This window comes from Aythya ferina, assembly GCF_964211825.1.
Source record: "Aythya ferina genome assembly, chromosome: Z".
In the NCBI taxonomy this organism is placed as follows: Eukaryota; Metazoa; Chordata; class Aves; order Anseriformes; family Anatidae; genus Aythya; species Aythya ferina.
In genome coordinates this window covers 25349187-25362471 of record NC_140299.1, presented here as the reverse complement: position 1 = coordinate 25362471, position 13285 = coordinate 25349187, and the positions used below count along the sequence as shown (strand labels likewise).

At 40.9% G+C, this 13285-nt stretch overlaps 1 protein-coding gene across 11 annotated transcripts in view; it reads left to right on the top strand.

The window, feature by feature from the left end:
* Positions 1–13285, top strand: part of PDE8B (phosphodiesterase 8B) — a 93199-nt gene that overhangs the window by 72081 nt on the left and 7833 nt on the right. For 10 of the 11 annotated variants that reach the window (XM_084504836.1, XM_084504835.1, XM_084504837.1 and 7 more), the window contains 8 exons: positions 3417–3468; positions 6508–6585; positions 7471–7547; positions 8475–8639; positions 9458–9503; positions 9931–10066; positions 12040–12238; positions 12847–13064. In XM_084504836.1, the coding sequence (XP_084360962.1) occupies positions 3417–3468; positions 6508–6585; positions 7471–7547; positions 8475–8639; positions 9458–9503; positions 9931–10066; positions 12040–12238; positions 12847–13064 (971 nt within the window). The remainder of the gene's footprint in view (positions 1–3416; positions 3469–6507; positions 6586–7470; positions 7548–8474; positions 8640–9457; positions 9504–9930; positions 10067–12039; positions 12239–12846; positions 13065–13285) is intronic. The other variant, XM_084504832.1, reaches the window with a different exon arrangement.

Here is a 13285-nt window from a genome sequence, read left to right as displayed (position 1 = left end):
ATACAATGTTTGCAAGGTGTTTTTTTTTCCTCCATCATATTTTTCCTCCACTTCAATTTGTATCCAGCTTTTGCTGAGGATTTTTAAAACTTATTCTCTCAAAAGTACCTTCTGGGGAACATTAGCCCATATGGCAGTCATATGCTTGGTAAATCCCGGAATCCATTTCCGAATACTTGCATCCTAGAACTTTCCTCCGCACTAAAAAAAAAAATAAATAGGTTTTTCTTCAGATCAACGGTAATTCTTTATGTAATAATAAAAGGAAAACAAACTAACTATGTATTTAGTTATAGGGTGGTAAAATCTGATACGATTAAAATTTTGATCCAAATTTCTGTTTCACTTCATCAGTGTAATTATAAGTGGCTTGATCTCAATATTCAGACACTGTATACAGGCTGAAAAACATCCTTACATTACTGTATATAGTTTCATAGTTAAAAGTGTAGACATGTTCTTTGGCATTACTGACAGACTCTCTAAGGAATATCAGAGTATTAGAGATTACAGTATAATCAGAAACCACTGTAAAGAAATTTTCATGGATTTCTGTGCCAGATTTATTACATACAAAAATCAACTAGATTTATGTACAGAAAATAATACATCTGAAACTGTAGTAATTTTTTGTACAGAGGAGATCTATGAATGCGAATTGACTTTCATGTGACTATTTGCGTGTGCTGAAGCCTGGCTAATGATTAATTCTGCCTTTATGAATTGAGACCTGGAAGGATAGAGTCCAGTGTTTGCATGTATGTAAATTTATAATGGAGGTGTTGTTTCTCTTCTTAAGAGCATACCAGTTCAAGATAAACCATGTAACTGCTCTTATAACTTATCCTACATCTCTCTTTCAGGTCATGGCTACAGAATTAGTAAGAAAGTATTCATGGATTTATTTATTTATTTATTTATTTTATTGGCGTACTTAGAGGAATGTGCCAAGGTTTTCTTACAGCTGGGGAGCAGAGGTGGATATCCAAGGACTAAATGCAGATCCAGTTTGGGACCAGAATGAGCAGTTCAGATGAGTTGTATCAGTTCATAGAATCACAGAATGGTTTGGGTTGGAAGGGATCTTAAAGACCATTGAATTCGAACCCCCTACCATGGGCAGGGACCCCTCCCAGGCAGGGACTAGGCTGATCCAAGCCCCATCCAACCTGGCCTTGAACACTTCCTAGGATGGGGCATTCACAGCTTCTCTGGGCAACCTGTGCCAGTACCTCACCACCCCCGAGTAAAGATTTTCTTCCTTATATCTAACCTAAACCTACCCTCTTTTAGTTTAAAGCCATTCCCCCTTGTCCTATCTCTACACTCCCTGACAAAGAATCCCCCCCCCAGCTTTCCTGTAGCCCCCTTTAGGTACTGGAAGGCTGCTCTAAGGTCTCCCCAGAGTCTTCTCATCCCCAGGCTCAACAGCCTCAACTCCCTCAGCCTGTCCTTACATGAGGACAGCCATGTGTTCCAGCCCCTTGATCATCTTCGTGGCCCTGATCTGTACTCATTCTAGTATGTTCATATCCTTCCTGTGCAGGGGGACCCAGAGGTGAACGCAGGGCTCCAAGTGGGGTCTCAGAAGAGCAGAGCAGAGGGGCAGAATCACCTCCCTCGCCCTGCTGGCTATGCTGCTTCTGGTGCAGCGCAGGGTACGGTTGGCTTTCAGGGCTGTGAGCACACATGGCCGGCTCATGTTGAGCTTCTCATCAACCAACATCCCCAGGTCCTCATCAGGGCTGCTCTCATCAGCCCCAACTCCTCAGGGCTGCTCTCCATCACCATGTTCACCACATATGACAAGCTTCCACAACCTTACTCTACTGAGACTTACTTCTCTGAGAATTCCTGCTTGATTTTAAGAGAGGTGTTTAAGCTTTTGAAATGAGTTTTCTGAGGGAGAGTGGTCTCTTCTACTGCTTTGAACAACATTTATATGGAACATTAGTGCATAATTTCCCTTTCCTTTCTTAATTCTTATTTAATACAGTAAACCACTCCTGAATTCTGTTTGCTTTTCCTTTCCATTCACTTCTCTTTCTTTTTCACCCTCTTTATCTCCTGTCCCCAACAGCAAAAAGGAAAACAAGATGGAAGGGGTTCAAGATTGATGGAAAAAAGAATTTGTATGATTTCTTTTCTATCTTTCGTAAATAATTCCTGTAGCAACTCTACAGCATACTGTGTCTCATATGGACACAAAGACTGCACAAGTGCAATCTTGCTTTTCTTTGCTTTTAACTCACTTGTTGCAACCACAGTTTTGCAATCTAGTGCTTTGCTATAGGCAGACAGGCAATGGATTTGGTCAAAGGAATGATCCACCATAGGTTAGGTGACTGTACTGAATTCCAAAATGTGATGTGTAATGTAAAACCTGCAAGTGCAGTACTGCACTGTGCTTATTCACCTGAAGTAGATGATAAATATACTTTCTCTAGAGACTACAATAAAAAATGAAATAAGAGTGATGTGTTGTTTTTAGTCCTTTTCGGTGTCTTTATTAGCTCTAAGTAAGTAAGTCCTGTACTTTCAGAGAGAAGATTTGGGGAACCAAAAGTTCTGTTCAGTTTTTCTATTGACAGCAAAATACTTTATTGTAATCACAAAACAAAGGAATGGGGTAAAGTGATCAGCATGTAATAAACTATCATGTATTGGGCAGACTGTGCTTTGGTTTCTGAGCAGGATGGAAAAGCAAAGAAGCATTTAATCTCCTGTTGTATTACCAAGCAGTAGGTGTAAACTTTAAGATGATGGAAAAGTCCTACTTAAATTTTAGGAAAGACTAAAGTATCTATCAAAATGTTCAGGTGTTTCAGAAGCACAAGATAATAAGATTTTATATTTAACTTCTTCATTCATGGGAGCGATTAAAATTTACTTAGAAACAAAGATCTGATGAATAAGACCTGTCGTCCCCTTAGTGGCTGGAGTGTAGCTTTTGTAACTGCCCAGTGTATCACTATTTCATGAAAGAGTGCGTGCAAGCTTAGCTTAGAGAGAACCAAGGAAATGGTGTTAAAAATACTTGCAGAGTGCAAAAATGAGAAACATCTTAGGATTATTTTTTTTTCTTTTTGCATTTATTCATGGAATCATGTGCAATTTGTACTTAAAACTTTATCTAAAATGGAACATCAGTTCTCTTACAGACATGGGTATTAAACAGCAACATGCTGTTAGTATTTAAAAGAACTATTGTTTCTGTGATTTCCTGCATTGAATGTCTGTTTACTTTCATATTATTTCTCCATGTCTAGTTACACCCAAAGAAGAGTCTTTGAGATTTTTTTTTTAATAACTGAACAGAAAATGTTGGTTAAGGACAGTGTTGAATGTAGCCCTTTTTTAAATCTTTTTGTGTTCTTTTCCCTTACAAACATGTTTTACTCTTGGTGCATCTTCAGCTCTGCAAGAGTCACCACGATAAGAAGTGTACAGGAGACAATTCTCAGTCAGGTTAGACTACTATCATTTACCTTTATACACTTGAATGTTTGAAGTTGTGACTAGGTTCTTTGCTGGTATGATATGTTGTCTCTACCCTCTGTTGAGTCTGTGGTCAGAGAAGATGGACAGTGACTAATGCCAGCTGCTCAAATGTTGCACAATGATTCAGGCTTGTAGCAGGCAACAATAATTTGATCTACTGTAGAGATCTCTTGCATTAAGATGCACTGCTCTTCATTGTATTAAAATACCATGTCTGAACTGAAAGCTGATGTGTCTTGTCACTCCTTACTGTTTGAAATAAATGTGGAACTGTGCTGATTTATGCCAGCAGATCTGCCAAAGTGTTTCAAAGTTTAGGACCTGCCAGCAGGGGCTGTTAGTTTTGGCCCAGCATGAGGCTAAGAAATGTGTCTGTAGTGCCCAGGCTACAAGTAGTCATAGACAGTCAGCATTGAGCATGATGGTGGTGTTGTGAGGTGTCTGCACAACCCTTTCTCTTTGTCTCAGGCAGCTTTGCTTGCTTGCAGACAGCACATTTAAGATCTTGATCGAAAGCTACCTGCAGAAGTTACTAAAGATAACTTTGGGAAGGAACGTAAGGGGATAATTACATCTTCCAGTGCTGTTTGGAGTAACAGTCTTCCCTGAAGAAAGAGACACTAAAGGCCAATTTAAAATTTGTAATGGTCTTCTATTGATCTGACCTAGATGCAGCACTGCTGTCTCATTCTGAGAGAGCATGTTCTTTCAGTCTGTTACCTTTTAGCACCCAAGATCCTTCCCACAATAAAATACTGGGCAACGTTGCTGTGCATTGTTAATCATCTTCTGATTTTCACATGCTAAGGGTGTGGGATGTGACTGCTTGACACCCCTTGCTTTTGAAGTAGCATAAGAGTAAGAAGAAGCATTGGAGAACTTTGTGGTGCAGAATAATAACCACCAGAGAGGGTGGGAGTGGGGAGAAGAGACAAAGTTTGCAACTTACTACCCTCATTGCCAGTGTTGCCACTAGAACTGACCCATGGTGTGTTAAACTGCTCCTGTGTCCTTGTAATAAATGCATTTCTTCCTTCCCACTGTTTCTTTTCTGGCAGTGGAGTCCGCTGAAAGGGGAAGGAGAGAATGCCTGTGAATTAAGTTGCAGAACACTTGTTACTAGTTAACATGTTGTTATTAGTGTACTAAGGTGCTTTACAAGTTGTGGTGAGGCATTTAGATTTGCTCATTATTGTGAGGGATTTCAGCAGGACTGGGAAGCCACATCACATGAAGTGAGGTTGATGATTTCAGAGGAGGCAACCTTTAAGTCACACCTATGTGATGCTGGTTATCCTTCTCTGGTGTCCATGGTTATGCTTCAAGAATAGATTTGTAGAACCAGTTTGTGATGAGGGTAGAAAAATAGCCCATGTATATTGTTCTGTTTGTGACGTCGTTTGTAACAAATCTGGAATGGGAAACACTCCACTCATCCAGTGAAGGGTAAATATTTATTTAACTATTTCCAGCAGAAACTAGTGTGATGTAGAGTTGTAGGGTTTTTGTGCCTGTGACTCTCTAGGTGGCACTAGCAAAGTTTGAAACTGGCTAGGCTGGAAGTTTAGGAAGTAACAGAAGGAGAGTTATCCTGTCTGCTACTGCCACTTGCAGCTATGTTAGTGTATAAATGTTTTCTCTCACTCAAGTGCTTTATGTTAAACTTCTGCAAAAGTTAATGCAGAAAAAGAGGTTTAAAAGAGGAGTCCTACTAAATAAATTAATAAAATAATTTATCATGCCTTATTGATGCCCAAGTGTCATTTATCAACATCAAGAAAGCCTTCAGTTTCTCCAGTATGACAATAACAAAATTTAAAAAATCCAAACTTCCTTGTAAATGTGTAGTAAATAATTCTTAAGACAGAAACTGCATTCCAGTCATTTTTAAGAATAATCTATTTTTAATTCTGGAAGACTCTATACTAACATTTTGTTGTGTTACAGACAGGTTGTCTTGAAAAAGGTTATGTGAGTTGGTCCTAATGTTAAGAATATCAGTTTTACAATATTTCTGATTCTTCACGCAGTGGTTACCTCCCTTTGAAAGCTTTCAGTGATCTCTGACTTTTGAGAGCCATATTGTGTACTCTATGAGTAGACACTGTGGAGATTTTCACAAAGAGGTGCATAGATACAGGGTTGTTGTTTTGAAGCATAAGGGAGAGTGCAGACCATAATGTTTTGGAGAAAAACGGATTTTTACTGAGCCTTTTTTGTTGTTTAATCGAGACACTGTCCAGGCATTTATATGGGTTGGTTTCATTTCCCTTTTGCATTTGTCTGGATATTATGATTTCACTTGTTTTTAGTAAATGGAAGTTTCAAGAATGACAGCTTGGTGTGTGGTTATTTTTCACAGCAACTGAATGGATTGGTTCTCAGTATGTTGGATTTTTCTTAAACAGTGTACAAATAATTATTGAAATTAAAAGAAAAAGTTGTCTGAGCATGAAGAGGGAAGATTAAACCTCATGCTGGCTTTGTAAGAGTGTTGACTGAGATGGGATTTCTCCTCCTTAGCTAAGTTTCTGAGCAGCTGAACTGACCTTGTTCAGTGGTCAGTGGAGAGCAGAGGGAACTTGCTGCAGGGGTTCAACCTGCCTGCCTTAGGCATCGCTCCTAAAGCAGAATGACTCATTCTGCCCCTCTCTATCCCCATTAATGGGAAGGGATCTTTGTCAGCTCCCTTAGGCAAACACAAGCTGAAAGCCTGCTGCTTTTAGGCAGCTAAGGCTAGGTGAAGCAAGTTCCCTGTTCCATAAATTGTTTTGCCTTTCTTCCAAAATAGCTTCCCAAGTGACCTTAGGCAAGTTGCTGTAACTTGATGTACTCTGAATTTATATCAAAGTCCCTTATTCTGACACGTAGAGATTACAATATTTCCCCCCACTTACACGGTATCATGAAGATTATTTTATTAATGTTCAGAGTTTTGGATGGAGAAGACTCTGTAGAAACATTTATTACTGACACATTTTTAAAGCTTTTGTTTTATATTTACAGAATCCCATTCCTTCAAATGCAAGAACAGAAGGAAAGATTCGGTTGATGTTAAGTCAATAACTTCTCAAAGTGGTGATGGTAAGAAAGTAAAAAACTGTCAAGAATAAGGTTAGAAATAAAGAACAGACTTACCACAGGCAATGAAAGCAGAGAGTGAGAGAGGAAGCAGACAGGTTCACAGGTGATTAAATAGAGATTTCTTCAGTGTGTTATAACTTCTTTAAAATTTCTTAATTCTGAATTGCAAAGCAGTGCCCCAACAGGAGCATCCATGTAGCTGTGTGATGCATGGCAGAGCTTGGTGCGCTCACGGGGAGGAGCAGTGGCTCTGCCACAGGATGGAGGGCAAACTGTTAAAGGCGTGTGTGATGAAGCATCAGGCCCTCCACTAGCAGAAAGCTGCAGGTTCTGTTCCCTAACCAGTGTTTTGGCTTCATTAGTTTGGGACATGATGGGATTTGTTGCTGTTGGTTACTTGAGAGCAGTACTTCTGCGCCTAGTCCTGCCTGTGACTGCCTGCCAGGCCTGGGATGGTGGTGGCAGAGATTTCTTTCTGCCGCAGTAAGCAGTGAGAAGCACAAGTTACAGGGTGCAGTAACGTGTTTCCTCAGAGCAGCAGCTCTGCTGAAATGAGAGGAGCACGTACAGTCACAGCAGAAGCTGTCTGACAGTAATACATTGGCAAGCAAGAGGGCAGGGGGAGGTGCTGGGCATGAAGTTCAGTACGGCTTAAGTATACAGCAAATGGACAGTAGCAGTGAGAGGTGGCTGCAAAGCAAATACACAGTGCTGCAAGAAAATAATCAGTAAAGCAAGAATTTGCAGGAGGGGAGGTACAGGAGAAATGGGAGTCAAGGTTGGGGTCTGTCATGCTGTTCCCTAATGACAGCCTTTGGCGCTCAGTAAAGAGGGTCGGATGATTCACACTCTGCAGCATGTAATCAGTGCTCTCTTTAATGACAGCTCCAAGCTTACAGACCCGACGGTACTCCTCAATGGCAAGGATCCACTCAATGACAATAGAAGCTCCTATCACAAAGGTGAGCCCTGAGCCTTTTGCACAGACTCAGGATTTTTTGTTGCGCTTTTAGGGAAAAACATAGCTTGTGGCAGTACAGCCAGGAGTTTACTTTCTATTTAACAGAATATTTTAAATCAGACTTTTTTCATAAAACTTTATGCATCTCATCATCTCATTCCAAGTCCTAGTCATGAAGAAAAAGGTAAAAAGGGGAAAAGGGTGTCCTTGCTTGTGGCAGGAAGAGGACCCTACTTTGTTGGTCTGTGCATGTATTTCCAGTCTCACCTTGGCTCTTGACATTGGTATTTATGAGATAGCATGCAGAAGAGGTAACATCTGCATCACATTTTGTCTCTTGCTTTCCTGCTTCACTGTCTGTGTTACACATATTCTGCTATCACAAACCAGATGCATAATCAGTTGTACCACAAACCATGGTGTCCGCCAACTCCCATCCTCAAACCATTTTCTCTTCTCTCCCCATCTTCTCGTCATCAAGCTCTTCACTTCCCAGCACTATCTGCCCATTACAGCAGCTGACTCCTTTCCTTTTCCTTCTCCCCAAGAATAGCCTGTAGTGCCCCTGCAGAAGCTTGTGGATAAAGCAAGGGCTTTAGCCTTCTCAGTCCTGGCAGTGCCAGGAGCAGTCCGTAGTGCTGCCTTAGTGTCATTGCTGCTTTCCCAGATTGCAGCTGAAACGCATTGTGGAAGGCAAAGAAAAGCCATCCTCTTCTCCCTCAGCCACAGCCCAGCTGTTGCTGCTCTCTGCCTTTTTTTTTTTTTTTTTTTTTTTTTGTATTTAGAAAATGAATTGCACAGGATTTGGGGAAATTACACAGGATTTGGTACATGGGAAGTAACAAAATCTAGCCAATAGTGTTTTGTAGCAAGAAAACAAAAATGTGGTATTCACTCTACCTTGCCTGCCTCCCTACACTGCTTTCAGGTTATTAACATAATTAATGCTGCCCAAGAAAACAGCCCCATCACAGTAGCAGAGGCCTTGGACAGAGTTCTGGAAATCTTGCGGACAACAGAACTTTACTCCCCCCAGCTAGGTACCAAAGATGAAGATCCTCACACAAGTGATCTTGTTGGAGGTCTGATGACTGTGAGTAAAATTAGTAGAGATGAAATTACTGTTACCAGTGTCCTGTATCACAGCTCAGTGCTCTGCTGAGCTAAAATTTCACAAGGAATGGGAAGGGGAATTGTAATTCATCATTGTTTCACTTAAGTGTTTGGCATCTCTACCATCAGTAAGCACTGAGATGTTGTAAGATATGGCTATGTCTCAGTCCATTGCATGCATTCATCCTCATATATAAGTGAACGTGGTCACCACTAGAAACTATATCATCCAATCTGCTTTGTCTCAAGGAGGTACTTTTTAGAAACCCTAGAAACTTAGATGGAATTAGAGGGATTGCTCTACAGCTACTCTACCTGACAACTAGATGACAATAGCAAGAGTAAGTTTTACTTTCATTGGGTTATGACTTTGGTCCCATAATGGTAGCAAAACTGTCTGCCAGAGACAGATTACCCAGATTTCATCATGGATTACCTCATTTTTTAACAAACAGTGAGCTAATTCTTGTCAAAATAATGTAAAGGAAGTGAAAGATAAATGGTGGTGGTTAATGTGAATGATGAAATGGTGCAGGTACCAATAAAAGGGTCAGGGAGGTCAGAACACTGTATGGTTAGTAATATCCTTTCTGGAGATCTCATACTAGTGTCCCTTGAAACCTTTCGCATCTGTTTTGAAATACTTTAAAATATGGATGGTGTTTATGATGCTACAGTAGGAGCAGTACTTTCAGTATCCAGGAATAGGACCTACAGAGAAACTGTAGGTAATATTTTTACAAATGATGCACAGGTGCTGTTTTTGCCTAAAGCTTATAATAGACTTGTTTATTTCAGGATGGCTTGAGAAGACTGTCAGGAAATGAGTATGTGTTTTCTAAGAGTAAGCCACCATTTTAAAATTTTCTTTGCATGTGTTATTTCATTTGTAGATGCTAGTGACATAGAACTTCATGCTAATTTGCAGTGAAATATTTGTCTTTGGAAATAGTCATCTAAGTGACTGGAGAATAAGTGCTGTACTGCCTCAATTTTGGACCTGAAGCAGATCCAAATAATTAAAATAATGCATTTCAAAAGGTAGAAAATCAGACCAGAAAATAATAAAATTGTCATTCAAAGAGCTGTTCACTGATCTTTCTGGTTTATTTCCAAACCGTTGGTAGTCATATAATATTACAGGCTTTTACAGACTTTTTCATGTAAGAGAAAGAATTGTTTTTCTTTAAAAGAGTTGTTTTCTAAACTGAATTCTGCATGTTAAAAAATAAATCCATAAATGTTGTAATTGTCAAATTCCATTTCAACAGATATGAACCTGAGCCATAGTCACCTTTCAGTGCCAAACACTATCAGTGATGTTCCACCTTGTATTGCACAGCTCCTGGATAATGAGGAAAGCTGGGACTTCAATATTTTTGAACTGGAAGCTGTTACAAATAAAAGGTACCTGACTCCTTTTTCTGGGTGCTGGTAAAAGTGTTGCTGAGGCTCTGTAGCTGAAAGTGCTCTGCTCTAGAAAAAGTAAAGAAAGACACTGAAAGTCTGTGAGAGCTGCCTTCCTGGCTTTTGTTGTGTGCTCACTTCTATGCCTTGATAGCCCACGTAGAAAGAAGCCAGGCACACACCAGGGTCAAGATGCATGTGCAGGCCATGGAGAACCCTGTGCAGTCTGTCCTCTTCCCTGACAGCATCTCCAGCCCTCCAAGATTGCTTCCTGTTCAATTTCTACCTCGTTTGACTCCCATCTGCTCTACTCAGGTCACACTGTTTGGCACAGTCCACTGTTGTTACATTCTGTACGTCCCAATGATGCCCTTTTTCTTAGTGCTGCACAAGTGGTCAGGCTGGAAAAAACAAACCTCTTCCCTCCATCACCTCAATCACCCTGTGATTTTGTAAGCTGTGAGGCAACTGTGGCTTTTGATTATAGCAGTAAAAATCTGGGATAAAGGATAAACCAGCAACAGGATCAAGGATCAACAGGAAAGACAAGGATCAACAGGATCTTTCAAGATTTTGAAAGATTTAATGAAAGAAGGCATCAGGAGATTTGATGTCATGTAGCCCACAAAAATAAACATGTTATTCAGAGAGAAAAGTGATTTTCATTCCAAGATGCAAGTGAGTGGGAAGACTACTGATTCTCTTGTACTCTGTTTAAAGAAAGTAGCCATTGTCTGAATTTGCATTTGCCTGATTTTAATTTGCAGATGTTGGCTTTACTGTGTCACACACTGGCTCATCACTCCCCTGCTCAGCATTAATTCACTAGACCTCAAATTCCCTCCCCATCTGGGAGATGGCTGCTGGTACAGGGGGGGCAGGCAGAAGGCTGAGTTGGTTGCAGCAGCACGGTTACCAGCCTCTGCCATCACTGTCCCTGGTCCCCAGGGACATCCTGTCATTCATCTCTGCACTGCTCTCTGATCTCTAGCATCTTCCCCTGCTTCCAGGATCTTTCCTCCAGCCAGATTCTTCACCCACTTCTTTCCAGACCCCCCTTCTTCTTTCGAGACCAATGCTATTTTGGGGGAACCACAGTCTTTCATCACTAGCTTTTTTTCATCTGCTGTTTTTCCCAGTTTACATAACCTATATGTGGAAGCACAGCCTCCTAACTGGTGGCTTTGTCTCGTGCCTCTTCATTAGCTGAAGGATTCAGGACATGACACTTCTGTTTCGTCCATCCCACACAACTTGGAGCTAGAAAGTGTGAGGCTTTTGGTGTAGTGTTTTTTTGGAAAAAAACTGGCAGGTTCCTGTCTATTCTAGAAAGTGCTCCAGTCCTCCTAAGCTGGAGCAGGTTATGTGAACTAGTGACCTGATGCTAACACCTTCCCCAAGAAGCGCTGACATGCTTTGCGTATTGCCAGCTCCAAATATTCAGGAAGTAGGAATCTGTACGCCAAAAGTCCTAAGATAATTTGAACCTGTAAATGTTTGGCACTTTGTCATTTGTGCCTTGGTCGCCTTTAAGATGTGCCTGTGTAGTGTTCAAAGCGTGCTGTTTCTCCTCAAAATAAAAGATATTTTTGAACGGTTGACAGATAATCAAAGCTCAAAAAAAACGTGCTTTTAAGCTTTTTTTTTTATATATATATATATTATTTGTGGCTTCTTGAAGGCTAAGATAAAATTATAGGAATTGGTGAAGCTATAATGGAACTGTGCCATTTCTGCAAAATGTATTAAGTCTGAAAGGATGGTAAAAGTAGTAATTTGTAACCTTGACTATTTAGAGACTATGGAGTCTGGCCAGGCTATTTAGAGATTATAGATGTGCAATAAAGATGTTTAATATTCCTCCCACCCTTTATTTCTAAGGTCTTGTTCGTTTCTTTGAAGAAAACATCATTCTTTAAAACTGTAGAAGTTCCTCTTTCGCAGCAGTGCTATTTTCTAACATTGTTTTCTAGGCCATTAGTCTATTTGGGCTTGAAAGTTTTTGGCCGGTTTGGGGTCTCTGAGTTTTTAAACTGCTCAGAAGCAACACTGCGAGCATGGCTGCAGGTGATTGAAGCCAACTACCACTCCTCCAACTCCTACCACAACTCTACGCACGCAGCCGATGTCCTGCATGCTACCGCCTTCTTTCTGGGGAAGGAGAGAGTGAAGGTAAAGCTGTCACCTGGGAGCTCTTTGGGCTGGGATTTTGGTGTGTTTGCTCAGGTGTCACTCTGGAGTGCCATTTCATATGTGTCATCCAGCAACGTGTTTGCTTAAATAATGGCCCTGGCTTCATCAAGTTGCTCTGGCCTTGAGGTCTTTTCCTGTCATGCCTGCAGCCCACACAGTTTCTCTGAAGTAAGGGATTTGCACTTGTAGCTAGCAACAATAGGGGAAAAAATCTTTTCTATCTGTTGGTAATTGACTGTTAGTTCTTTGTAAGCTTTGCAACACACACAAGGTCTGTAGAGTGGAGTCAGAGCAGAGTCATTCAGAAAAATGCACCAAGTGGAAGAACACCTACAAGAGGACCTAAAGCAAAGACAATGCTTAGATGACAGCACAATAAAAAGCTGCATTAATGAAGCAGGTTTTGGGTGAGGTTGGGAAGGGGTTTTGTACTAGGTTATCCACATGCACAGTGAGTGGAAAATGATCACAAGGAGGTAGGGTCCCTACACTCAAGCTTACAGTTGCATATTTGTGGGTACACAGAAATGAGAAGAAATTGGTTTATTTTATTTTTTCTGACATGTCATGATCTCTCTCTTCTGTAGGGAAGCCTTGACCACTTAGACGAGGTGGCTGCATTAATAGCAGCCACCATTCATGATGTAGATCACCCTGGACGGACCAACTCTTTCCTGTGCAATGCAGGCAGTGAATTAGCTGTCCTCTACAATGATACTGCTGTGTTAGAGAGCCATCACACGGCACTGGCATTTCAGCTTACAGCTAAAGACAGCAAATGCAACATTTTCAAGAACATTGATAGGTGGGTTTGCTGGAGAGAGGGAGCACGTGTGTGTGTTTGTGTGAACTGGTTGCTTCAGGACTTTAGTTTGGGGACGATCGAGAGCCTACCTTCTAAACCAGGAAATATAATTTGAATTGAGACATTAAATATTTAACCTCTTCCGGAAAAAGGCCGTGATATTTTTCCCCCATCCTCTGTTCTGTGTTTTGAGGCATCCAAGTTTTGTATTGCTAGGAAGC